Genomic DNA, 26439 nt, shown 5'->3' on the forward strand with positions numbered 1-26439 from the left:
AAGTTCTGGGAAATACTCCTTGGCGTGAGCCCTCCCAGAGTCCGCCATTAGCCCCACCAAAGAGACCGGGTAGGCTCCAGTGTTGGGTCGCCTCAGGCCAAACAACCAACAGGGAGGGAACCCAGCCCCACCCATCAGCAGACAAGTGAATTAAAGTTGTACTGAGCTCAGCCCACCAAAGCAAAAGCCAGCTCTACCCACCACCAGTCCCTCCCATCAGGAAACTTGCACAAGCCTCTTAGATAGCCTCATCCACCAGAGGGTAGACAGCAGAAGCAAGAAGAACTACAATCCTGCAGCCTGTGGAACAAAAACCACATTCACAGAAAGATAGATAAGATGAAAAGGCAGAGGGCTATGTACCAGATGAAGGAACAAGATCAAACCCCAGATAAACGACTAAATGAAGTGGAGATAGGAAACCTTCAAGAAAAAGAATTCAGAATAATGACAGTGAACATGATCCAGGACCTCAAGTGCACACGGAACATTCTCCAAGATAGATCACATCTTGGGTCACAAATCAAGCCTCAGTAAATTTAAGAAAATTGAAATCATATCAAGCATCTTTTCTGACCACAACACTATGAGATTAGAAATCAATTACAGGGGAAAAAACGTAAAAAACACAAACACATGGAGGCTAAACAATACGTTACTAAATAACCAAGAGATCACTGAAGAAATCAAAGAGGAAATAAAAAAATACCTAGAGACAAATGACAAGGAAAACACGATGATCCAAAACCTAAGGGATGCAGCAAAAGCAGTTCTAAGAGGGAAGTTTATAGCTATACAAGCCTACCTCAAGAAACAAGAAAAATCTCAAATAAACAATCTAACCTTACACCTAAAGGAACTGGAGAAAGAAGAACAAACAAAACCCAAGTTAGCAGAAGGAAAGAAATCATAAAGATCAGAGCAGAAATAAATGAAATAGAAACAAAGAAAACAATAGTAAAGATCAATAAAACTAAAAGCTGGTTGTTTGAGATGATAAACAAAATTAACCATTAGCCAGACTCATCAAGAAAAAGAGGGAGAGGACTCAAAGCAATAAAATTAGAAATGGAAAAGGAGAAGTTACAACAGACACCACAGAAATAGAAAGCATCCTAAGAGACTACTACAAGCAACTCTATGCCAATAAAATGGACAACCTGGAAGAAATGGACAAATTCTTAGAAAGGTATTACCTTCCAAGACTGAACCAGGAAGAAACAGAAAATATGAACAGACCAATCACAAGTAATGAAATTGAAACTGTGATTAACAATCTTCTAGCAAACAAAAGTCCAGGACCAGATGGCTTCACAGGTGAATGCTATCAAACATTTGGAGATGAACTAACACCCATCCTTCTCAAACTCTTCCAAAAACTTGCAGAGGAAGGAACACTCCCAAACTCATTCTATGAGGCCACCATCACCCTGATACCAAAACCAGACAAAGATACTACAAAAAAAGAAAATTACAGACCAATATCACTGATGAATATAGATGCAAAAATCCTCAACAAAATACTAGCAAACAGAATCCAACAACACATTAAAAGGATCATACACCATGATCAAGTGGGATTTATCCCAGGGATGCAAGGATTCTTCAATATACCCAAATCAATCAATGTGATACACCATATTAACAAACTGAAGAATAAAAACCATATGATCATCTCAATAGATGCAGAAAAAGCTTTGGACAAAATTCAACACCCATTTATGATAAAAACTCTCCAGAAAGTGGGCATAGAGGGAACCTACCTCAACATAATAAAGGCCATATATGACAAACCCACAGCAAACATTATTCTCAATGGTGAAAAACTGAAAGCATTTCCTCTAAGATCAGGAACAAGACAAGGATGTCCAGTCTCACCACTATTATTCAACATAGTTTTGGAAGTCCTAGCCACGGCAATCAGAGAAGAAAAAGAAATAAAAGGAATACAAATTGGAAAAGAAGAAGTAAAACTGTCACTGTTTGCAAATGACATGATACTATACATAGAGAATAGTAAAGATGCCACCAGAAAACTGCTACAGCTAATCAATGAATTTGGTAAAGTTGCAGGATACAAAATTAATGCACAGAAATGTCTTGCATTCCTATACACTAATGATGAAAAATCTGAAAGAGAAATTAAGGGAATACTCCCATTTACCATTGCAACAAAAAGAATAAAATACCTAGGAATAAACCTACCTAGGGAGACAAAAGACCTGCATGCAGAAAACTATAAGACACTGATGAAAGAAATTAAAGATGATACCAACAGATGGAGAGATATACCATGTTCTTGGATTAGAGGAATCAATATTGTGAAAATGACTATACTACCCAAAGCAATCTACAGATTCAATGCAATCCCTATCAAATTACCCATGGCATTTTTTACGGAACTAGAACAAATCATCTTAAAATTTGTATGGAGACACAAAAGACCCCAAATAGCCAAAGCAGTCTTGAGGGGAAAAAACGGAGCTGGAGGAATCAGACTCCCTGACTTCAGACTATACTACAAAGCTACAGTAATCAAGACAATGTGGTACTGGCACAAAAACAGAAGCATAGATCAATGGAACAAGATAGAAAGCCCAGAGATAAACCCATGCACCCATGGTCAACTGATCTATGACAAAGGAGGCAAGGATATACAATGGAGAAAAGACAGTCTCTTCAATAAGTGGTGCTGGGAAAACTGGACAGCTACATGTAAAAGAATGAAATTAGAACACTCCCTAACACCATACACAAAAATAAACTCAAAATGGATTAGAGACCTAAATGTAAGACCGGACACTATAAAACTCTTAGAGGAAAACATAGGAAGAACACTCTTTGACATAAATCACAGCAAGCTCTTTTTTGATCCACCTCCTAGAGTAATGGAAATAAAAACAAAAATAAACAAATGGGACCTAATGAAACTTCAAAGCTTTTGCACAGCAAAGGAAACCATAAATAAGACGGAAAGACAACCCTCAGAATGGGAGAAAATGTTTGTAAATGAATCAACGGACAAATAATTAATCTCCAATATATCTAAACAGCTCATGCAGCTCAATATTAAAAAAACAAACAACCCAATCCAAAAATGGGCAGAAGACCTAAATAGCCATTTCTCCAAAGAAGACATACAGATGGCCAAGAAGCACATGAAAAGCTACTCAGCATCACTAATTATTAGAGAAATGCAAATCAAGACTACAATGAGGTATCACCTCACACCAGTTAGAATGAGCATGATCAGAAAATCTACAAACAACAAATGCTGGAGAGGGTGTGGAGAAAAGGGAACCCTCTTGCATTTTTGGTGGGAATGTAAATTGATACAGCCACTATGGACAACAGTATGGAGGTTCCTTAAAAAACTAAAAATTGAATTACCATATGATCCAGCAGTCCCACTACTGGGCATATACCCAGAGAAAACCATAATTCAAAAAGACACATGCACCCCAGTGTTCACTGCAGCACTATTTACAATAGCCAGGTCATGGAAGCAACCTAAATGCCCATCAACAGACGAATGGATAAAGAAGTTGTGGTACATATATACAATGGAATATGACTCAGCCGTAAAAAGGAACGAAATTGGGTCATTTGTTGAGACGTGGATGGATCTAGAGACTGTCATACAGAGTGAAGTAAGTCAGAAAGAGAAAAACAAATATCATATATTAATGCATATATGTGGAACCTAGAAAAATGGTGCAGATGAACCAGTTTGCAGGGCAGGGATTGAGGCACAGATGTAGAGAACAAACGTATGGACACCAAGGGGGGAAAGTGGCGGGGGGGTGAGGGTTTTGGTGGGATGAATTAGGAGATTGGGATTGAGATGTATACACTGATGTGTATAAAATTGATGACTAATAAGAACCTGCTGTATAAAAAAAACAAGTAAAATTAAATTTAAAAATTAAAAAAAAAAGAAGAAGACTCAGCCAAGCAGGAGCATGGCGCACGAGGCCTCCCTTTCATTCCCTTGTGGCCTGAACAGCAGACTGATTCCACCCCAACACTGTGGGGAAGGGAGCGGGTGATCCTTAGATACCACTGGGGCCCCTGGCATCACCATTCTCCTCTCATCTGTGTGCTACGCATTTGCCAAGTACATTACCAACATTTTCTCATTTAATCTTCGTGTCTATCCCAGGATTTGGTCCAATTATTGGCTCCTTCTACAAATGTATTAGTTATCTATTTGCTGCATAACAAATTGCCCCAGAACTTAGTAGCTTGAAACAATAAGTATTTATTATTTCATCATTTCTGTGGGATAGGAATCCAGGCATGGCTTAGTTGTGTCCTCTGGCACGGGGTCCCTCATAAGGCTGCCATCAAGGCCAAGGCTGAGGTCTCATTTGAAGGCTCGGCTTTGGTGGGATCTGCTTCCAAGCTCACTCATGTGGTTTTTAGCTGCTGGACTGAGGGCTGGTTCCTTGCATTTGCTGGCAGAAGCCTACCTTAGTTCCTTGCCACATGAGCCTCCATAGGGCAGCCCACAGCATGGCAGTTGGCTTTTTTCAGAGCAAGAGAGAGTGAGAAAGAGACAAAGAGAACAACGGCCAAGACAGATCCACAGTCCCTTTGTAACCTAATCTTGGAAGTGACATCCCCTTACTTGCTATATTCTATTTGTTAGAAGCAAGTGTCTAGGGCTCAGCCCACACTCGAAGGAAGGGGATAACATAAGGGTGAGAATACCAGGAGGCAGGGATCATTGAGGTCCCTCTTAGAGGCCACTTGCCACAACTTATGGGGAAAATGAGGTACAGATATGGACAAGTCACTTGCTTTGTATCACATGGCCCCTAGGTGGGATCTGAGCCCTAACCTCCTGATTCCAGGACACTGCATGCCCTGCCCCCACCCCACTCTTTCTCATTACTCGCAGGCAAAGGTGTCTGCCTGGCCCTTTACACCCTTATAATAGCAACTTAGAAGGTGGGTAGGCCATCCTAGGCCTCTTACCTAGAGATTGTGGACAGTGAGCCCTCCTCCCCCGTTATATTCCCCTGTGGTTCTGCCTTTAGGCCAGGTCCTTCCCTTTGGAGCCTGGGTTGTTGGAATTGGTTATATGGATACATACTAAGGTTGTCTGGGGGCCTTGGAGGTGGCCATGTGGATGCCCCTTTGTGACCCCAGGACATCTGTCTGTAGATGGGCCATCTCTAGTTCCTTTAAACTCTTCTGTGTGAGTCTCGAGGTGTGTATTCCAAGTATGTTGGAAAGCTCCTCACCAGGGCAAGGGTCCCATTGCTGTAGACCTAGCTCTTTAGTTTTCTTCTTCCTTTGAATCGAAAGGTTTTCTAGGACTGTAAAACCATAGGCGAATTCCCAGAGTAATACACAATCACTATACAGCATCAGTGAAGTTCAGAAAACTTTATAATTTTAAGAAAATCACCCACAATCATCAGTGTCATCCTGAGGCAACCCAATGTTTGTTTATATGTTGGCATTTTTTCTAGTATTCTTATCATTTTTCCCTTATATAGTTGAAACCATTAAACATACTCCATTTTGTATCAACTGTCATGTTCCCATGTCATTAAAAATTATATATAGTTTTTATGAAAGTCAAGGATATAACATTTAAAATATTTCATTAATTCTAGCTTTAGTGCAACTTGTACAAATATTCAATGGAAAGACAGCTATGTGAACATTTATAACAGAAGTTTAACTACATGTAGTGTGTGTTTGGTTCATGTGGCTTTCCGTGTTTGAAAAGATCTAGTGTGAAAGTCTTACAAAAGTTGGGCTGACATTGAGGGGAAGAAATCATTCGGGGTCGTACAGTCATCAAGTCACTCAGACACATGTTTGGATCCTAATTTTGCCTCCTACTGGCTATGTGATCTTAAACAAGTTACTTAGAGACTCAGTTTTCTGAAAGGTAAAATGATTTATTCATTCAGCAGCCGTTTTATTAAACATCCATTGTACCAGGTACTGTTCTAAGCTCTTGGAATATATCAGTGGGAGGAAAAAAGACAAAAACTTTTTTTTTTTTTTTTTTTTTTTTGCCCGCACCACGCGGCTTCTGGGATCTTAGTTCCCAGGCCAGGGATTGAACCTGGGCCGTGACAGTGAAAGCGCCAAGTCCTAACCACTGGATCGCCAGGAAACTCCCCGACAAAAATTCTTTCTTTAATGAAGGAACCTTACAGTTGACTGGGGGTGGGAGGAGGGGAGACAAAGATAGGCAATAAACATAATAAATAAGTAAATAATATAGTATGTTAGGAGGTCATAAACGCTACAGAAATAAAAAAGTGGAGCAAGGTAAGGGGTGGGGGACAGGACGGCCAGGGGTTAATTGCAATTTTAAGCAGGGATGTCAAGTCTACATTTGATAACCATAATAACTGACTGCTTGCATCATAATAAGAACTAACTGAGATGTTTCTAAACTGCCAAAATGGGACCCAGTACTAGGCAGCGCCTGGTAAATGTTTGCTATTATTACTGCTGTTGTTATTCCTAAAAGAAGATTCACTGCGGTATTCCTTTATCTAAGAGTGCTCCAGCCTGTTCCTCCTGCTTGATTTACCCAGACCTCCTTGGAGCACACATTTGAGTCAGTCTGGGCACAGCCTGGCTGTACTTTCCAAGGTGCTGTTTCACTGCCTGGTGCCCCTCTGAGCCCAGAGACCTGGGTTCCTGTCTTGATTCCGCCATCCAAAAGCTGGGCAGCGTTAGGCAGGCCACCCCCTCCTCACTGAGGTGCCGTTTCCTCGTGTGTAAAGCAGCATTCATGGCACCGCTTCACAGCGCCACCGTGGGACGTGGGATGGGAGAGGAGAGGAGGGGAGAGCGGGAGGAGCAGTTTGGGAGCACAGAGCCGTGTACAAATGTGTCCTGTTATTTACTGATTAAGACTCCAAGCCAGGGCTGTGCTGCGCGGTCTGCCTCCACTCTCTATGCCCCCTCCTGCCTGAGGATCCTTTAGGAGACTCTAAGTGAGGAATTAGTCATCTTCCCCCGTATCTCTTCCTGTGAAGCCCCAGGGGAAGGCCAGGCCACTCTTGTTGGTTTTCTGCAGCTTCCCTTCCAGAACCAAGTCTCCTCTGGGAAGAGGGCTGAGCTGTCAGACAGCCTTGTATTTTTAAACAGATGATCATTGAGCACAGTAGTTACCTAATCAAGTTTCTGTGTCTGTTGGGTGGAGGTGGTTATTTCTTATTGTTTTCTTATGTTTGTTTTGTGAAAACAGAGAGTGACGATTGACTGTAAGGACGAAGAGAATCTGTGTTGGGGCAGGCCTGAGGCGCACAGGAAGGGTTTGAACCCAGGACAGGCTCCTGGAGAGACCCTTCTTAGCACAGTGCACTGGGGGCCCTTGTTAGAAATCTCGTATGGACTACATTGTGCCCTTAGCTCCTGTCAAAGCCCAGTTCATTAAGTTCCATGAAGACACAAGGGCAGGACAGAGGACCCTGTCACTTAATGCAGTATTTGGGAGGGAGATGTATTTGGGAAAAACCTCTCTGCAGTGGTTCTCCACCCTGGCAGCACATGAAATTTCTGGGGGTGGGGTGAGAACTAGGCACCAGTAACCTTTAAAGCTCCATTTCAAGGTGCAACCAAGTTTGAGAGCCAGTGCTAAGTTTAGAGGACTTCGTGCGGGGGTGGCCATACATGTCCTATTCCGGCAGATTTTTCTGGTGAGCCTCCCTCTCCCTTCTTCCAACACAGCAGGTGCACTGAGCTGTGGACTGGAACCTTGAACCATCACCAGTGAGGAACATCTGATGCAGGATATATATTTACTCCTAAGCTGTGCAGTATGAATCCTGAGGCAGGTTTCTCCAGCCTTTAAGCTGTGCTATGCTTTCAGAACCCCTCCCCTTCAGAATTAGAGAACCTGGGAAGGAATAAAAGGCAAGGCCATTACCATACATTTCCTTTTGATCCGTTGCAGTAAAGAGCAAATGATAGAAATGCACAGAAAAGGTATGTGAGTACCCCCCTCCCTCCTCTGTTTACAAGATTGGTTGTTTTGGAGGCAGAAGGCTCTGGTGAGACTGAGGAGAGGGGAGACGATGCTGGAAACTGTGATGCATGGTGGCGGCTCACCTTTCTTACTGCGTTTATTTTCCCGGTGTACACGGCCACCGAATGACTGACTTGATAAAATGTTGCCTCAGGTTTTGGTCTGCTTCATTTTCTTCAATCCTGATAGCTGACCTAAACATTGTGAGGTTGCAATGCAAATTACATGCACGATGGCTTTGAGTGGTTCTGTGATCTGGGACCAATCACTGTCAAAAGTGCAATGGGAGCAAGTAACAAAGACCCAACTAAATCCTGCCAGAGCAGAAAGGTGGGGCTAGGAAGCGACCTTGCTGGCTCTCCCTGCGGTGGGCATTGCCACCAGAGGTGACTGGGAGCAGCCTGGTGTGGATTTCTCTGTCGGGGTCATGTGTTTTGGTCTTCCCCTCATAAACACTATCTCTTTTTAGTCAGAAAGCCAACATTTGGTAAGGGATGGTGATGGCAAGCTCTTCTGACCCCAGTCCATTCCTCTGCCTTTCGCCCTGTCCCAGTAGCCCAGTGAGGGCATCAGCCGCCTCTGAGCGGGGTGTGGTGATGGAGCCAGCCTCACTCCTCTCGTCACACACTCTGAGTCAAGCAAGGGAAGTGGCACCATCGATCCCTCATGTGTGCCCAGCGTGTGCTTTACACACATCATCACGTTTGTCCTTACAGCCCCTCTGACAGACCTCATCACCCCTCTCTTCTAGACAGGGAGACTCAGCTGTGGCTACAAGGCTAATGATGATGCAAGGACTTGAACCCAGTCAAATGGCTGCAAAGTGGGTTATCCTTCCCTTGGATCACTGTCTCTCTCTTTTCCTGGAGCAAGGAGTGTCAGCCTGAGGAGACCTCAGTGAGGTACACAGCAGTCAGTCACCTTCACAGATCAAATGCTGTTTTCTCTCAGGGACGATCCGGTGGACGTCTGCACCTCGGCCTTCTCCTGGCCATTGCCGAGCACTGTGTGCAGGCAGTCCTGGCAAGGCTGGCTTGGTTATTAATCTGTACAGTCACTGAGGTGTGGGTGGCAGGCCTCAAAGGTTCACATTTTGATCCTTGCTTGTGTTCTGGGGGAGTGTCACCTTCTCTGTTGGGCCCTGGGTTTGGCTGTGAATGTGCAAAATATTTCTAATGCTAAAACAGTGTGGAGGAATGAGTCTAGTTGAGATTCCAGATGCATAAGTTTGGTCTCTTGGCAGCTAGATTGCACTTTCTAGAGCTCAGGGAGTTATAAAAGTTGACATCTTTATATAGATCTATGTGCAGCGTGGCCGAATTGCAGTTGCTTTTGGAGCTATAACTTTGAATTACCTGACTTTTTGTTTTAAAAACAAGGATGCATTCACGTAGGTGTTGGCTTATTTGGAAAGCAGGGCAAGGAAGGCACAGGAATGAAAAGGGATTTGGGAACACAGGGAACAGCCCTCGTTTGACTCCTCTGGTGGTCTCACTGAGAAGTCTTACCAAGATGGTGCCGTCCCACAGCTTGGGGACAAGAATCCCCAGCCCGCAGATGTAGGGCTTCCCTTTGGAGGACAGGCAGGGCTGGGCCTAGACATTTGGGTACTGTGGGCTGGATTCCAAAGGATGATCTTTAAACATTTTGTTCAACAACTCTTTCATGGGCGGGGATAAACTGATGTTGTGTCAAGAAAAACTGTATGCCTCTCTAACTTCAAAATAGGAAATTTATTACATGAATTTATTACAGGAGATTTTCCAAGTCAGACAGCTACTCGGAGGTATATTGAATGATTTAAAATTTGGTTCATAAAGGCAGTCACTCTTTCCCAGTGAGTAGCATTATGTGTGCCTAACAGTTTCAGACCTGTGTCTGCCGGCACCCCAATTGCCAGATCTCCCTTCTGGTTGGTCTCAGCGTTGGTGGAAGGGCCGGTGGCTGCATCGTGCAGCGTTCCCACCTGCGTTGCATGATGTGCTCAACGGAGATGGGTCACACCAGCTGGAGAGGGAAACCTAAGTTAATTTACTCCCGTTTCCACTCTTCCCAAGGACGTTTTATCATTTTTATGGACTGCCCTCCAGAGTTGCTTGGCTCATTCCCCTTAATCTGTGGTTACAGACTCAGACTAAAAAGATTGAAATCCTTCGAGTAGGGTTTCTCCCTTTGACATTATTGGCATTTGGGGCTGGATAATTTTTTGTTCCAGGGGCTGTCTTGAGCATTGTAGGGTTTTAACAGCATCCCTGACTTCCACCCACTAGATGCAATTGACAGGTCCCCCCACCCTCGCCCCCATCACAGTTGTCAAAAACAGCAATGTTTCCAGTCATACCTGGGGAGCAAAAGTTTCCCCGTTGAGAATCCCTGCTTTAGGAAAAGGAAGGAAGGGGTCTTAACATCTTTGTGGGTGCTGAAACCCCAGAAGACCTTTGTCTACAGGGCTGGGTTTTAAATTAGTTCCCAAAGCCTGAAAAGGGAGTCTCTCAATTTCTAGCCAGTTGACTACAGTTAAAGCTTTTAAGCAGTTTAATTTCAGAAAGATGTGTTTGATGATTTTTACTGAGATGAGGCATTAGAAGACTAGAAATAGCTGTTCGGGTTTTTTTTTTTTTTTTAAATCAGCAAATCAAGGGAGGTTCCAGAAAGGCTCTTTGACTTTCTCAGGAAATACTTTTCCGAGCAGGGTCTCTGACCTACCATGTTTATGGTTCTTGTGAGACTGGACTCCTGCTCTGGCATTTCTTCATGGAGTGGGCAGTACTGAGGGTCGTGGCTGGGCCCTGTGTGCAGCAGATGGGAATAAATGGGCAGGGGCGAGGTTCCTGTCCCCAGGACGTCCCCAGCCTCCTCTAGGCAGGAGACTCCAACACTTCAGCAGGAGGGGCAGTGCAAGTGAGGTAAACATGAGTTGAAACAGTTCTGTTGGGATTGGAATGACGGTTCTGGAGCCGTGGTTTTCGAGCTGTACTCTTTTAGCAGCTGATGTTACTTTTTCTTCAAATGACATGTGCAAAAACACAATATAAATAAAACAGGTCAGACCCAAGTTTGAAGGCAGAGTGAAAGAGGGGGCCTGTACCCCACACACCTCATCTCACCTTGGAGCTGACACTTCCAAAGACAATGCACTTTGCATCACCCGTCTGACTGAAAGTGGGCTAATGCGTGGTTGGATAATCTTGTTTTTTTCTCCCCCTGACTGGATCTATCAACTTTTTTCTATTTTAGATAAAAGTAAATTTCAAAACTACAAACCTAAGTGAAGATTATCATGCTCCATTGCTGTGTAATTTTTACTCTCAATCTATGGAAACAGATTCAGGGGCTGAGAAAATACATATGTATACACATACATACATATACCTGTTCATTAGGAGTATTTTGATATTTTGTTTTGAAAAACTTAAATATATAGAAAAATAGAGAAAAGAGCCCAACCCCTAGATTTAACAGTTGTCATTATTTTGTCATATTTGCTTCACCTATTTCTTTATGTCATATTTGCTTCACCTATTTCTTTAGACCTCTACTGGATAAGAATTTTTTTTTTTTTTAAATGTGACGTATATGTTTTGGTTTTTTTTTTAATTAATTAATTTATTTATTTATGTCTGTGTTCGGTCTTCGTTTCTGTGCGAGGGCTTTCTCTAGTTGCGGCAAGCGGGGGCCACTCTTCATCGCGGTGCGCGGGCCTCTCACTACCGCAGCCTCTCTTGTTGCGGAGCACAGACTCCAGACGCGCAGGCTCAGTAGGTGTGGCTCACGGGCCTAGTTGCTCCGCGGTATGTGGGATCTTCCCAGACCAGGGCTCGAACCCGTGTCCCCTGCATTGGCAGGCAGATTCTCAACCACTGCGCCACCAGGGAAGCCCTGGATAAGAATTTTAAAGAACATACCTACCCTAACAAGGTCTGGGAATATTTCCACCGCATTCCCCTCACCCCCACCCCATTCCCTATTCCAGTTCATCTTGCAGACCTGTGTAATTTGAATTTAGTTTGTGAAATCTCCATGAGGAATACAAATTTAATTCGACATGCAGACATCCCTATATCTATTTTGTTTATTCTTTGTTCAACACCAATTTGGGGGTGCCTTGATGTGTCGGGGCCTGAGCGTACATGATAAGCAAAATGAAACAGACGAAACGTAGCCCCTGCCCTGGGTTTTGTAAGTTGCTTGTCAGGAAAATGAGTTCTGTGCCAGGCTTGCAGGGGGGCAAGCTGGTGAGGAAAAGATGATGGGATGAGGATGAATTTGGAGGTTTGGGGGAGCAAGCCTGCCCACAGTGTGCTGGTCTGATTCTTGCATTGGTGAAGTGCTTTGTGTCCGACGCCCTGCAGACTTGATGTCCGTGGAGCCTTGGGAGCTGGTATAGGCTGTGTGTGCACATGGCTCAGAAATCACGGCTTTGGCGTTGGCAGGGGACAGCTACGGTGTGGGCAGAGCTGTTCGACTGGCTCGTTGTTCACTCCCTGCCTTGTAGGGGCGAGTGGAGCCAGTGATCAGAGTTGAGTTATTTGTTTTCTAATTGCTATTACTCCGCTATTATTACAGAACAGCATATAAAAGTACCCAGGAATCTCACATAAGAAATATCACCCATTGGGGACAGCAGGAGTTTACCTGACACCTTGCTCAGTTCCTGCTACACTTACCCTCCTGTCCTTGGCTTTAAACTCTCTCCTCATTTACTCATCTGAAGAAAGACTGGATTGTTTGCATTTCTGATAGAAGGAAGTATGCCTCTGTTAATAGTCCATGATGAATGGAACCATTTGGAATGTCCCCTGCCCTACATCCATTTCTCTGTCAGCTCTTTTTTGAAGTGAAAGAAGAGCACTAGAAGAGAAACGGTGTGACAGTGTAGAGGTTTTTATGCTTACTTGACTTCCTCAACTGCAAACGTTATTGGTTAATTAATTAATTAAACCTGATTTTAAAGATTCTATAGCACATGTGTTTTCAGGACAGAAAATAAGCTTAAATAAAATTAAGCTTCAAAATACAAGCCAGGTGATTTCTCACTAAGTTTAATATTTGGTAATGCTTTTTAATGGGCCTTCCTAAGTAGACTACAGCATGATTCACATAATGGGATAAATGGAATATAATGAGTCTAAAAGAGGTACCAGTCCCCAGTTATATATAGAAACACAGGTTTGTTTTCCAGTGAGGATCATACCAAAGCAGGCAAATATTCTTCTTGAATTTTGTGATTGCTTCTAAAATGAACTACGTTTATGAATTAGCTTTTTGGCCCCCCAAATATGTTTATGCTGACAAAAATGGGAGTACCCAATTTTGTACAATGTAATTCAGCTATTACTTCCATACATGGCGGGTGGTGCTGTGCAAAAGACTTATGTCGAGTTTCTCATCATTAAACATGCCCTGGGAAAGGTGAGGGTGGCTTTCAATAACATCTCTCTTCCCAGAATAAATTGCTTCTTCCCTTACTTTGCAAATTGGTAAAAATATTATAGGTTGATAAATATTTTTGCAGTGTGATTGCTTTTCAAAATTGAATTGCAAAGCTCATGCATACGTTGGGAGAGGGGATATTTACAATGGCCTATACCTGATTTTCCCCCTCTTTGGCAGGAAATAACCACATGTTTACCAGATTACTACAAATGGACTCAGTGTCTCTTTATTAAACTCTATGAAGCTGGACTGGCCTATCAAAAAGAGGTAAGTTAAAGTTAGCTATGCTTTTAAGATTCTATAAACCTTCTCCATCTTCTTAGAAGACATCATTGTTAAATAAGGAATAAAATAAACCCTGTTTGCACAGTAACAGTGAAAATGAACACAACCTCACATTCATGAAATCAATCACAGCAGGCCCAGAGAGTAACTACTGTCTGGCTTATTTTGGTGCTTCCAGGACAGGGCTTGAGCTTCTTTCACCCTTGAATTCCCAGCACATAACAATGTCTGTAATGAAGTCAAGGAGGCTTAGGAGGAACACGTTTCTCAAATCCTAGCTACCTCTCAGATGTGTGCCGGCTGGTGACAACCTTTAGGAATCATGGTTTCTCATCTGCTGATGGGTGATAATATCTTCCTTGCCGGGTCTTGGGAAGAGAGAGGTAATATTTAAAGAACAACAAGCACAGTGCCCACACTAGTGGCCTCCCAAGAAATGGAATGCTTCTTAAAACAGGAGGTCAGTAATAGTAGATAAGCCTTAGATGGTGGGAGTTGAGAGAAAGAGTATCATCACATGGCCTAGAACTGCACCGTCCAGTGTGATGATAGCCATTAGCTGCATGTGGTTGTTGAAATTTAAATTTAAAGTAAATAAGATTAAATAATATTAAAAATTCAGGTCCTCAGTCACACTAGCCACATTCACGTGCTGGTAGCTAGTGTTGGACAGCAGAGATATAAAACATTCCCATCATAACAGAATATGCTTCCACATAAGAAAAGTACCAGATAGCACTGGTCTAGAAAATTCAGAAGTACCGAGTAGAAAACTCATTGTACCATTATACTTGAGATGTTCTCCTTTGACCAGAGGGATTTAATGACATAGAATTATATTTACTTTTCTGTGGGTCACATCACACTGCTTCGTCTTGCAAAGAATAGTACTTATAATATCATTATGTTTTAAATATAAAACATTTTACAATCAGTATAGAGACTCATATAGAAGGCTCAGTTTAGAATATGAGAATAACACAAACCTTAACAAACCTTAACCTTAACCTTCTTAAACCTTGACAACATAAAAAATAATATAGCTAACAAAAATCAGGAGGTGAAATTGGGGAAGAGAAGTAGAAGCAAGCGTGAGATGATCCCTACATCTTTCATAACAAGGAGTCATAGATGGAGAATTAGAGATTTATGTCTATTTTTTTTTTTTTAAGTTGAAAGGTAGCTATTAAAGCTAAAGTTAACAAAGGTAGCAAAAACTAGAATAGGGGTCAGGTGGGAGGAAGGCTGTATGACCATGCTGAATATCTCATATTACATGGTAGAGGGTCAGCAGAACTGTCTAAAGATAGTATATCAGGGACTTCCCTGGTGGCACAGTGGTTAAGAATCCACCTGCCAATGCAGGGGACATGGGTTCGATCCCTGGTCCGGGAAGATCCCACATGCCGCGGAGCAACTAAACCCATGTGCCACAACTACTGAGCCTGCGCTCTAGAGCCCGCATGCCACAACTGTTGAGCCCATGTGCCACAACTACTGAAGCCCGTGCGCCTAGAGCCTATGCTTCGCAACAAGAGAAGCCACTGCAAGGAGAAGCCTTCACACCACAACAGAGAGTAGCCCCTGCTCACCACAACTAGAGAAAGCCTGCACGCAGCAACGAGGACCTAATGCAGCCAAAAAAAATAAATAAAATTAAATCTTATTTAAAAAAAAAAAAAGAATCCGCCTGCCAATGCAGGGGACATGGGTTCAATCCCTGGTCCGGGAAGATCCCACGTGCCGTGGAGCAACTAAGCCCGTGTGCCACAATTACTGAGCCTGCGCTCTAGAGCCCATGAGCCACAACTACTGAGCCCACGTGCCACAACTACTGAAGCCCATGCGCCTAGAGCCCATGCTCTGTAACAAGAGAAGCCACCACAATGAGAAGCCCGCGCACCGCAACGAAGAGTAGCCCCCAGCTTGCCACAGGTAGAAAAAGCCCACACTCAACAATGAAGACCCAACTCAGCCAAAAATGATAATTATAATAAAAAAATAATAAAGATAATATATGAAACTTGAGGTAGTACAATTTTATTACTTAAAGTTATAATAGTAAATACCAGAAGAACTAATTAACAGAACCTACTAAAAGTGGAGAAGTATTTTAATAACCATTGCAGATAATTATGAATATTCTCCTTTGATACTACACCAAAACTCAACAAGTGGTGGGTTCTTAAAGGTCAGTTGCAATGTTGAATCTAAATATCAATGAACTTTTTGTACTCTGATATTTAAAAATGTGTTGGCCTATTTTACACTTTGAATGAATGTTGTACCCATGCATTATTATTAAAATGAAAATAGTTTTGACCTGCAGACCCCTTGCAGGGATCTCAGGGACCCCAGAGGTTTATGGACCACACTGTGAGAACCATTGTACAGCATATACAATTCCTAACCCACTCTCATCTTTAAATTAAGGTTATTAAAATATTGGTTGTTTAAAATATTATGTTGTTATGTTTGTTTTTTTAAAGAGACTATTCCATCCCCATTAACATTTGGGATAAATTGAGAGTGAGAACTTTGTGGAACTGAGTCATACTGATGTTTAATCACTGTAGAGCCTCCTGGGTCAATTTAATTTCTTAACACACCATAGCTGTTCCTATGCCCAGAGCCCTGTTAGGTGAGGAGTGGTGAGAGACCGAGTACCTGTCCAAAGTGCTGACTGCAACAGACCTTTTGTGTTGTTAAAGCATTATTTTCAGAAGTTAAAAATATGACTCCCATACAAATATAAAATCAATATGTGTCAAGGATTTTATTCAACTCATTAATTAGTGAGAGAACCATTTGTATGTTAAGACTGGTTCAAATGAGAGTTCAAGGAAGGGCAGTTTATAGGGTCACAGGTGTGCTGAAATGAATTTGCTAATAGAATCAAAACTGCTTAATGTCTGTCCTACAATTCTGGGGACAATCTTTTCTGTGAGACAGAAATCATTTGCATTGTCATTGCATGGGAGCCATTTGCATCACTCTCAGACAAAAAGCGTTTGTGTAGCTCTGAGTTTTCTAAAAGTTAACCTCTTCTTTTCACCTAGGAGGGCTGTAAAATAACTTAAACAATAGTGAATAGGGAGTCAAACAAAGGTACACATCCCTAGAGAATCAGATAATCCCTGGAGGATGTGGGTCTGCTAGCCAATCCCAGCCTACACTGAAGGAGCAATCCCTTTTGCCTGTTTCTAAGTTTTGGATAATTTTTCTTACAGCATTATTCAATATCCAAAAGCAAAAGGGTAGGAAGAGAATTGGTGGGAAAATCATCAGACTTCCACTCTAATCAGCAGGTTCGGTGCTGATCTAGCAGCCTGGCAGACACCTTCCCAGAAGAGCCTCCCTTGCTCAGGTGGATTATAATTATACCCAAAAGGGGTTTCCACACTGGAATCACCCATGGGTCCAGGCAGAGGGAGTAAGAGATCGTGAGCTACATTGTGTATCCCAAGTGATAGCAGGAAGGACAAACAAAAATTGAAGTTATAAGACATGAAAAAGCCACAGCAAAGCAGAGGGCGTCCTGCAGGTAAAACACAGGAAATAGGGAACAGTTCTTTAAAGAGTGTAAGCAGTTGTACACAGCATCAATTAGATTAGCCAATGTTACCTATCCTCAGTTGCATAGTTACTATTTATATGCACGGGGTATGAAATGATGTGACATGTTAATGTAATAGTGTAAACATTTCTTGCATGGAGCCCTTGGTTGCGTAATATCCCTTTACAAGACACTTGATTTTTTTGTATCTATTTATTGTATAGTTAAGCTGACTTTTTGGATATATTGAATGTTTATTATAATATTTCTTCATAGGACACTTGCTTCTCTGTCTCCACACCCCGGGTTTGTTCATGCTGCTTCAGTTCTAAGCACATCAAACCCAAGTAGGAAGCTTAATCTCATCACTATTGGGTTGGATCCAAAGCCAATCACAGACAGCATCTTAGGAGCTGAGTAGCTTTTCTGATGATGGAAGGGGTTTCTGGGGCCCCCCATTGCACAAGGATGACCATGCTACTGGCTCCAGATGTCTCTCTTCTCCCCAGTTGTTTCCAAGTCAGTGTGACACTCCTCCCCCCCGCCTCACAATCTGCATACCCCTGGGGAATTTGGTCCAGTTTTCCCTCTGACTACTTCTCTCATGGGAACAGACTGTATTCCTTTCCTGTTGCTGCTGCTGTAACAAATTACCACCAACTGGGTCGCTTAAAACAACACAGATTCATTGTCTTACAGGTCCATGAAATAGGTCTCACTGGGATAAAAATCAAGATGTTGGCAGAGCTGCCTTCATTCTGAAGGCGCTAGAGGAGAATCTCTTTCCCTGCCTTGTCCAGCTTCTGGAGGCTGCTTCTGTCATTGACTTTGGACTGCTCTCCAACTTCAAAGCCAGAGCGTAGCATCTTGAAATCTCTCTGACCTGTGCTTGCATCGTCACCTCTCCTTCTCAGACTCTGAATCTTCTGCCTTACTCTTTCTCTTATAAGAGCTTTTGTCATTACTTTGGGCCCATCTGGTTAATCCAGGTTAATCTCCCCATCTTGAAATCCTTTATTAATCATATCTTCAAAGACCCTTTTACCATGTAGGTAACATATTCACTGGTTGCAAGTGACATGGGCATCTGGATTCTGGATGACATAGGATGTGGACATCTTTGGGGTGCAGTTGTTCTGCCTACCACCCTCTTCTCCCCACTTCATAGGGTGTTACAAGGGTAAAACAGATGAATGCTTGTAGAGAGCCTGGGATGGTGCCTGGCACAGAGTATGTGCTTAATAAGTGCCTGTCTGTGCATGCCTGCAGGTACCTGGAGTCATTATGATATTTAAATTGGAAAAATAGAAAGTTAAAAAAATCCTGAAGGGACTTCCCTGGTGGTGCAGTGGTTAAGAATCCACCTGCCAATGCAGGGGACACAGGTTCAAGCCCTGGTCTGGGAAGATCCCACATGCCTTAGAGCAATTAAGCCTGTGCACCACAACTACTGAGCCTGCCCTCTAGAGCCTGTGAGCCACAACTACTGAGCCCGTGTGCCACAACTACTGAAGCCTGCGTGCCTAGAGCCCATGCTCCACAACAAGAGAAGCCACCGCAGTGAGCCCGCGCACTGCAATGAAGAGTAGTAGCCCCCGCTCACCACAACTAGAGAAAGCCCGCATGCAGCAACAAAGACCCAATGCAGCCAAAAAAAAAAAAAAAAAAAAATCCTGAAGCTTCCTGGCTAATTCTAAGGCAGGCTGTCCATGGGAAGGTATCACAGAAAAACAATGTAGATTATTTCATGGATTTTCATTTAGAAAGATAATGTTCTTATTGCTAACTAAAACTTGCTAACATTGACTTAAATGTTTTTGGTGTATTAATGTTTAAAAGTCACTATTAAATGACATGATCTTAAGAAAAAAAATCATAAGTAGAATGCAAACGTGCACAATTGGTACATTGTTTGAAGATCAGAGTTAGCTCTAATCCAAAGTATTTTTTCCAGGTAGATCTCCTTTTATTGGATAGCCATTTTCAAATTGGCTTTAAAACATAAAACATATTGGGACTTCCCTCGTGGTCCAGTGGTTAAATCCTCCTTCCATGCAGGGACGCAGGTTTGATCCCTGCTCTGGGAACTAAGATCCCACACGCCACGGGGCAACTAAGCCCCGCGCGCCACAACTAGAGAGCTTGTGCACCACAACGAAGAGCCTGCGCGCTGCAACAGAAGACCCCGCGTGCGGCAACTAAGACCCAACACAGCCAAAAATAAATTAATTAATTAACAAATTTTTTAAATTAATAAATAAAAATAAAACATATCGATATCAGTTAACATTCTATTCCTGGGGTTTATTTCAAAATATAAACTTGAAATTAACATTAGAAAGTTAATTTACTTTAGAAAGACTGCATATAGCATACTTTGTAAAGCATATTTGGCAAAAAATAACTCACATATTAATACTTTTCCTCTAATGGCATTGTCATAACTTACTTTTTTTAAAAGAAGATAGCCTTAATTCTTAAATTCAGTTCTGCTACAAGCTGTATAAATGGACATTCAGGGAAAGTATTTTAGCAGAGCATTACAAAACAGAACCGGAGTCTTTAAATCTTGTTCTTAACAAGCACTGTCCATCAGAATGTTTATTTTCCGTGCAAAAGGGAATCTCTTCTTGCTCTCACAGAACAAAATATTTTCAGCCAAAAATATGAATATAGAGACCTCTTCTTGGGAGAACATTAATTTCACCTCTCTGGTTTAAAAAAAAAATTATTCTGTGGATGTAGCTAGTAGAGAGAATGATGCTGTGTTCCACTTGGACATTCTAGAGACCTGTGGAGTGCCACCTAATTTATGAGTTTGTCTTTGGTTGTCTTCATGATTTCAGCGGCAGCTGCTTATTGTGCTAATTCACCCACCTAAGCTACTTAAAGAAACATGGTGCACAGACAGGCAGCCTCTCTCAGTCTGCCCCCTGGTGGCTTTGGAAGGTGGTGGCAAGTAACAAATAAACTGGCCTTGGGAACCTTCCACCCCCCATTCTGGACTGAGTCCAAATTCAGGCCCATTCTAGATGGAATGGGGCAAAATCAATTTTGAGAATTAGATCCTTTAATAAGATCTATATGGTGTTCCTTAATTAAACACGCTTTGTGGAGAAAAAAGCTAATAGACCCTGAGAAAATCAATACCCTAAAACATATATTTTACCAGCCTTCTGGAACGTGAAGCTACATGACAGGATACTCAAAAAACCGTCTTCAGTCATATAAAAGCAGAGCTTGAGGAGAAAGAAGCAAGGGAAATGATGGAGAGCAGCCAAAGGCCTGAAGAGTGATGCCTTGGCCAGGAGACAAAAGCATACTAATGGAGGATGTGCTCTAGTTGGGACTGGCACCCTGTGAAATGGGTGAGGGCCAGGGAGGCGAGGGGAAGGAGGATCCAGGGGAAGAGGAGGATGAGATGAGAAAGGATGAGGTTTGGAATAGGAAGCCTGCTGGGCAATAGGCACCACAGCTGCTGTGTCGCAGAGAGGAGCACTGATAAAGTCAAAATCAGGATGAAATTGCCTTGAGAATCCCCAATGGACCCCATAGTCACCCACACCTCCAAGAGCCTAACAGCCAAGAAGGGGAGGGGGAGGAGGCAAAAATGATGCAGCACCCACAGTCACTGTGCAAAACTGACCCTGTGAACATGGCCGATTCTTGTTTAGAATCGTGTTGTGATGTGCATTTCTAAAATGCTTTCTGAAAGTTTCCCACAAATCACTCAAATAAAAAAAAAATGTTAATCTTAGTGTTTAACCCTTGATCACCTGGGGAAGTTCTCTTATTTGGGATGGCTCATTCTGTGATGTTGCCAGATAACTTGTGTGAGGGAAGCAGTGGGCAAAATCGACTAGAGTCCAGTGTTTCTGCAGGTGTTTTAATGATTTCAGTATTGATTTAAAGTTGATTTCAAAATACAGAGATAGGCTGTATTTTACTAATAAGACTAGTTAACTATAAGGAGCATGGAGTTGGCTTCAGGAGGTGATAGAGACCATAATCAACCACCGTAGTGACTACAGTCAGTGAAGTTGTCCAGAAACTATATTCTATGTAGCAAGACTGTGCTTGCTTAAAAATCAGGGCATCTATCAAAGTAAGTGTTCAAAATGTGAAAACCCAAGAATGCCAGATGAGAGAAGACAGACTGTGGCTTGAGGGGAAGCTGTAGGATAGATACCATTACATAAGAGAGGAGACCCAGAGAAAGGTATTTGGGAAGCAACTCCAGGACTTCAAGAGGCCACAGGTGCTGTGCACCCTGGACCCCACAGGCCCTACATTTTGACCACCCATGGGTTTACCGCCAGCAGAAAGGCTGAGTCTAAACCCTGAAACTCTGTGCTTGAGGTGGATCGCAGTCCTGGGAAGAACAGAGAGTGGGTTCTCACAAGGATGCATCTTTGATTTGAGACTTTCCTTTTGTGTTTTTCCTCATCTCCCCCACCCCCAAGACTTTCATCCGGGAAAGATTGCTTTTGTGTTTTGCTTTTATTTGTCTTTCGTTCATTACCAGGGTTTTATTGCATTTTGTAACCCGGAGTCTGAGAGATGCCAGGCCATGTGGGAATGTTGATAAGAAAATAAAGTCCTATTTGTTTTTGCAATCTGCAGTGCTGAGTGTTTGCTTCTCCGTGTCACCTGCAGGGGGCAGGAGACAGAGGTGAAGGCATATAGGGCTTTTTTCCCTCCCTTTCATACTTTATACCATTTTAGTTGTACATGGGGTTTTTTTGGGGGGCGGGGTGCCTTTGAAGGAGCTGTCCTTGTTACTAAACAATACTTGGCTCTTTCTTTTTATCTTTTAAGTGGTGTCCTTCCCCCTAACCCCTAATATGGGCAATGATAATAGATAAGTAAGTCACCCTTGGTTTATTCACCTCAAGTTTTTAGGTCTAAGGTAATTTGTCCTATATTTTGTCTATCTCTATTTATGGATTCAAGGATTTGGGGGGCCCTAGAATCAGGGGAGAAAATCATTCAATGCATGTCTTTCCCATTCCGACTCTAGGCTTCACAGGCTTAAGTTTTTCAGTGGATGTACTACTTTTTAGTTGTAAAATCACAACCCATAGATGGGTTAGTCTCTCCTCCACTCCTACTTTTTATGTAATTTTTAGATATGTCTCTGAATCAGTCAGGGTCCCAGCAGGAAAAAGAGGGCCTACCCGAAAGCAGTCATTGAAGAAAATGTAATGAAAATACTGTCTCTGGGACTTCCCTGGCGGTCCAGTGGTTAAGACTTTGCCTTCCAGTGCAGGGGGTGCAGGTTCGATCCCTGGTTGGGCAGCTAAGATCCCACATGGCTCGCGGCCAAAAAACCAGAACATAAAACAGAAGCAATATTGTAACAAATTCAATAAAGACTTAAAAAAAAAAATGGTCCACATCAAAAAAAAAGAAAAAGAAAAAAGACTTTCTGTGCAGAGTTCAGGGAAACCCACAAGGGATGGTCAAGCACCTGGCACTGGGAACAGAAGGAAGCTTTTGCCCACCCCAGGCGACAGGGGCGACATCGGGAGCCGTTACTGGAACTGGGAGAGCAGTAGCTGGAGCAGTAGGAGAGGCCCGCCCAACGGGGGCCGTGGCCCAGCTGGGAGGAAGCCAGGGTGCCTCTCATTGGCCAGCCAGAGGGCAAGGGTCCTGGTTAATGTAGGCACAGGGGACAGCTTCCTGGGGTACAGAACAGGGTAGAAAGAGGATTTGGATGGGCAAATTGGCAACATTCAGCACAATCTCTTATTAAAATTGCTTATTAAAATCTTAAAAAACAATGTGTATTTTACTGCCTAAACATGTCTCTGTACTCATTGCCTTCTTTGTACTCAGTTGTACCTAAATGTCATAAAGGAGTGGATGTAGATGACAGAGGTATTTTAAATGAAAATAGAAACGAATTAGAACTTTATGGAGAGAAACTTCATCATGGTTAAGACTACAGGTTCTATCAGCCAAAGAAATCTATGGAGATAGATCTCAGAATATTGTTACCTTTTTGGGGGGCAGATGTTGATTGGGAGAAGGCACGACAGAATTTTCTGGGTTGCTGGGAATGTTCTGTGTCTTGGTATGAGTGATGGTAGAAATTGATTGAGCTGTACACTTAAGATTTATCCACATTACTCTATGTATGTTGTACCTTAATTTAAACAGAAGTTTTAAAAAATTGCAAAAATGTTTACAGTTCCTAGAGACCTGAGTTCCTACCTTGCTATCTCTGCCACTTACTTACTGTGTGACCTTAGGCAAGTTATTTAATCTCTCTGTTCCTTAACTTCCTCCTCTGCAATATGGGGATAATAATATTCTTACCTCAAAATGTTGTTGTGAGGATTAGAAGAGCCAACCTTAGGAAAGCACTTAGCACAGCATCTGGCACATGGTAATCTCTCGGTAAGTGTTAGCTATTTACATTAAAATAAATACATTTTTTTCCCCTAAAATAACCCAATTCTGCTAAGTTCTAGGTACCATTTTTTCTTCTTTTCCTCTGTTTACTAAAATTTCCAATCTGCAAGTCCATCCGTTCATACAAACAGATTCCAAACTTGAAGACACATACTTAGAGCCTCCCTTCCCAAGCCTATTCTAATAAAATGAAAGCACAGAGGCAGTTCACATTCTTTTTTTTACAGCTTGCTAGTGGCTTCCTTGCCAAGTGATGCTTCAAGGAGATGCCCTCAAGTCTCAGAGCAGAGATACTGCCTTTGCAGACCCTCTCACATGTAAGGAACCTCAATATGATCCTATTCGGTATACTTACCAGATTGCATCATTTTGTTTCACGAATTATAACAGGCCTTGGTTAACTGGGACCCAGTGGATCAAACAGTGCTTGCCAATGAGCAGGTGGATGAACATGGCTGTTCGTGGCGTTCTGGAGCAAAGGTGGAACAGAAGTACCTCAGACAGTGGTTTATTAAGACAACTGCTTATGCAAAGGTGAGCGTCAGCCTGGAGGCTCCCCAGTAATGCGTACGTGTTGGCAGGCAACACCAAGGTCTGCTCGGTATTGGAGAGCCTCACTGTTGGGGGTGAACTCTAGTTAGAGCTGTTAGAGCCATGGGTGTGCAGACAGGAAGCACATGAACCTCAGGGTCACTCACGTAGAGGGTGATGGATTTGGGTCTTTCAGTTGGAAATCAAGAATAGCACCTGGAGGTCATTGTAGGCCATTGTTTTCTGACCTTTCAACAAATCATTGTACTGCCATAGAGGCCAAAAAACATTCATCTTCATCTGCAATTATATCAACAATAAAGCCAGAAAGGAAGAAAGTATCTTCACCTGTGCAGTTCTAGTAAGACCTCCAGAAAGACAGAATGACATTTCAGAGGGTCCAGAGAAGACCATCTAAAAGGAGTGAAGAGATGGCCAGTCTCCATGAGGGAAGGCCAGGGTGAAAGTGAACTAAGCCAGAAACCAAAGCTTTGGACTTCAACTCTTGTTGTGTCTCTGATTAATAGTGTAAACTGATGCAAGTCCCTGCACCTCAGTTTCCTCATCAATAAAAGGAGAGAGTGTGACCAAGTGGTCTTTAAGGTGCCTCTGGCTTTTTATGTTTTCAGGAATTCAAGGCAAACCCAACCATTGAAAGGGGGAGCTTGCTTACTAAATCACCAATAGCCTAGGCAAAATAACTTGTTCTGGGTATGCCAGAACCATTCTGTGCAAGGTATTCTTTGAGCCTACCATGTTTCAGGATATGGAATTGAGTGATCACTCCCTGAAACTCCAGAATAAAGTGGTTAGAGCAAATCAGGGGCATTTTCCATGGCAATTTGATAATCTCTGTATTAGCATAAGACAGGAAGTAAGCAGGATCTGAAAAGGTAAAGGCATCATGAAGGGCTACTGATGGTATGTCATGGTAGTTCTTACCCTGGGGTAGTCACCATAAAAAGGATAGTTGTACCTTTCCATAGTAGCCCATGGGTTGCTCCATCACAGAGAGGGTACTGGACTGAAATGGACTTTGGGTCAGATCCAATACTGCACTTCTTATATGCAAAGAAAGCACAAGTTATAAATAACCTCTGATCACTACAAAACTTTGCTGAATTAGAACTGTAGTACACCAGCTCACCATACCAATGCCATATGGTTATATGACCTCTAGTTCTCTCACTCAAAAGACATGTCTTAAATGAGACTGTTTTCCCTTTTTAATTTATTCAGAATGTAGCATATGGATTTGGAAAACTACTAATTAGAACTTGTTAACATAATGCCTTACTCCTTTTAAGCACACTAGTAGTATTGAGAGACTGAATAAGAAGAAGAAAGCTGAGGACATTGCTTTCTATAACATCCCAGGCAGTGAGAGCCCCTACTTGCTGACAGTTGGGGTCGACTGCATTACTGGGAGGCACGCCAGGTCACCTCGAGGACCTGTCAGATGACTCTGTAATAGGCACTGGTGGAAAGGCCACCTAATTGTCCTCTGCCTCTAATTGGAAATGTAATAACCTAACTGAGTGGCATTATTCTTTAAACTGTCAGCCGTGAATTTTCAGCTCTTCAGCAGAAATGGTTAGTTACCATGGTGACTTGCATGGTTCTTTCTGAACTCCAGTGAAGAATTATTGAAAAAGCTGACTTTGGAGGTCAGCACTTGGTTTGCCCTGAAAATCAGGAGAAGAGGGGGTGGCATGGGAGGTAGGGATGGGCAGAAATCCATGTTCACTGCAGGTCCTTGGCTGAGGGCTGCACATGCACAAAGCAAGACTTCATAAGGCCTAATAGAAAATGATTACTATGAGACTGAGAGGAGAACAGAGATACCAGGGGGCTGCACAGTGCTCTGAAACCTTGGAGTTATGGCTCAGCCAAAAGTACGCAGTTGAGACCTCAGAAAGACTATATATTACAAGTGTGGATGACACCCTAGGACCAAGGACAAAATTAAAATAGACTCACCTTAATTAAAAATAAAAGTAAGCCTGACAGTTTCAAAAGGAACTTTCAGAACAAAACTCAACACCTTTAAAAGGAAACAACATAATCCAGACTTTCTGCAAGGTTGGTTTCATCTGCAATGTCTAACATATAATAAAAAAAATTACTAGACTTGCAAAGAATCAGGAAATTGTGACTCATAATAAAGGGGGGGGGGCGGGAATGGAGTCAGCCCAATAGAAATAGA

The 26439-nt window shown here is 42.6% G+C and overlaps 1 protein-coding gene across 5 annotated transcripts in view; it reads left to right on the forward strand.

The window, feature by feature from the left end:
- The window catches only part of LARS2 (leucyl-tRNA synthetase 2, mitochondrial), a 158164-nt gene that overhangs the window by 49037 nt on the left and 82688 nt on the right, over positions 1-26439 (forward strand). For 3 of the 5 annotated variants that reach the window (XM_036870000.1, XM_036870004.1, XM_036870001.1), the window contains exons 6-7: positions 13622-13711; positions 24093-24236. The exons of 1 other annotated variant lie outside the window; for it this stretch is intronic. In XM_036870000.1, coding sequence (XP_036725895.1) covers positions 13622-13711; positions 24093-24236 — 234 coding nt within the window. The remainder of the gene's footprint in view (positions 1-13621; positions 13712-24092; positions 24237-26439) is intronic. One more of the 5 variants, XM_036870002.1, reaches the window with a different exon arrangement.

This window comes from Balaenoptera musculus, chromosome 11 (genome assembly GCF_009873245.2).
Source record: "Balaenoptera musculus isolate JJ_BM4_2016_0621 chromosome 11, mBalMus1.pri.v3, whole genome shotgun sequence".
Lineage (NCBI taxonomy): Eukaryota > Metazoa > Chordata > Mammalia > Artiodactyla > Balaenopteridae > Balaenoptera > Balaenoptera musculus.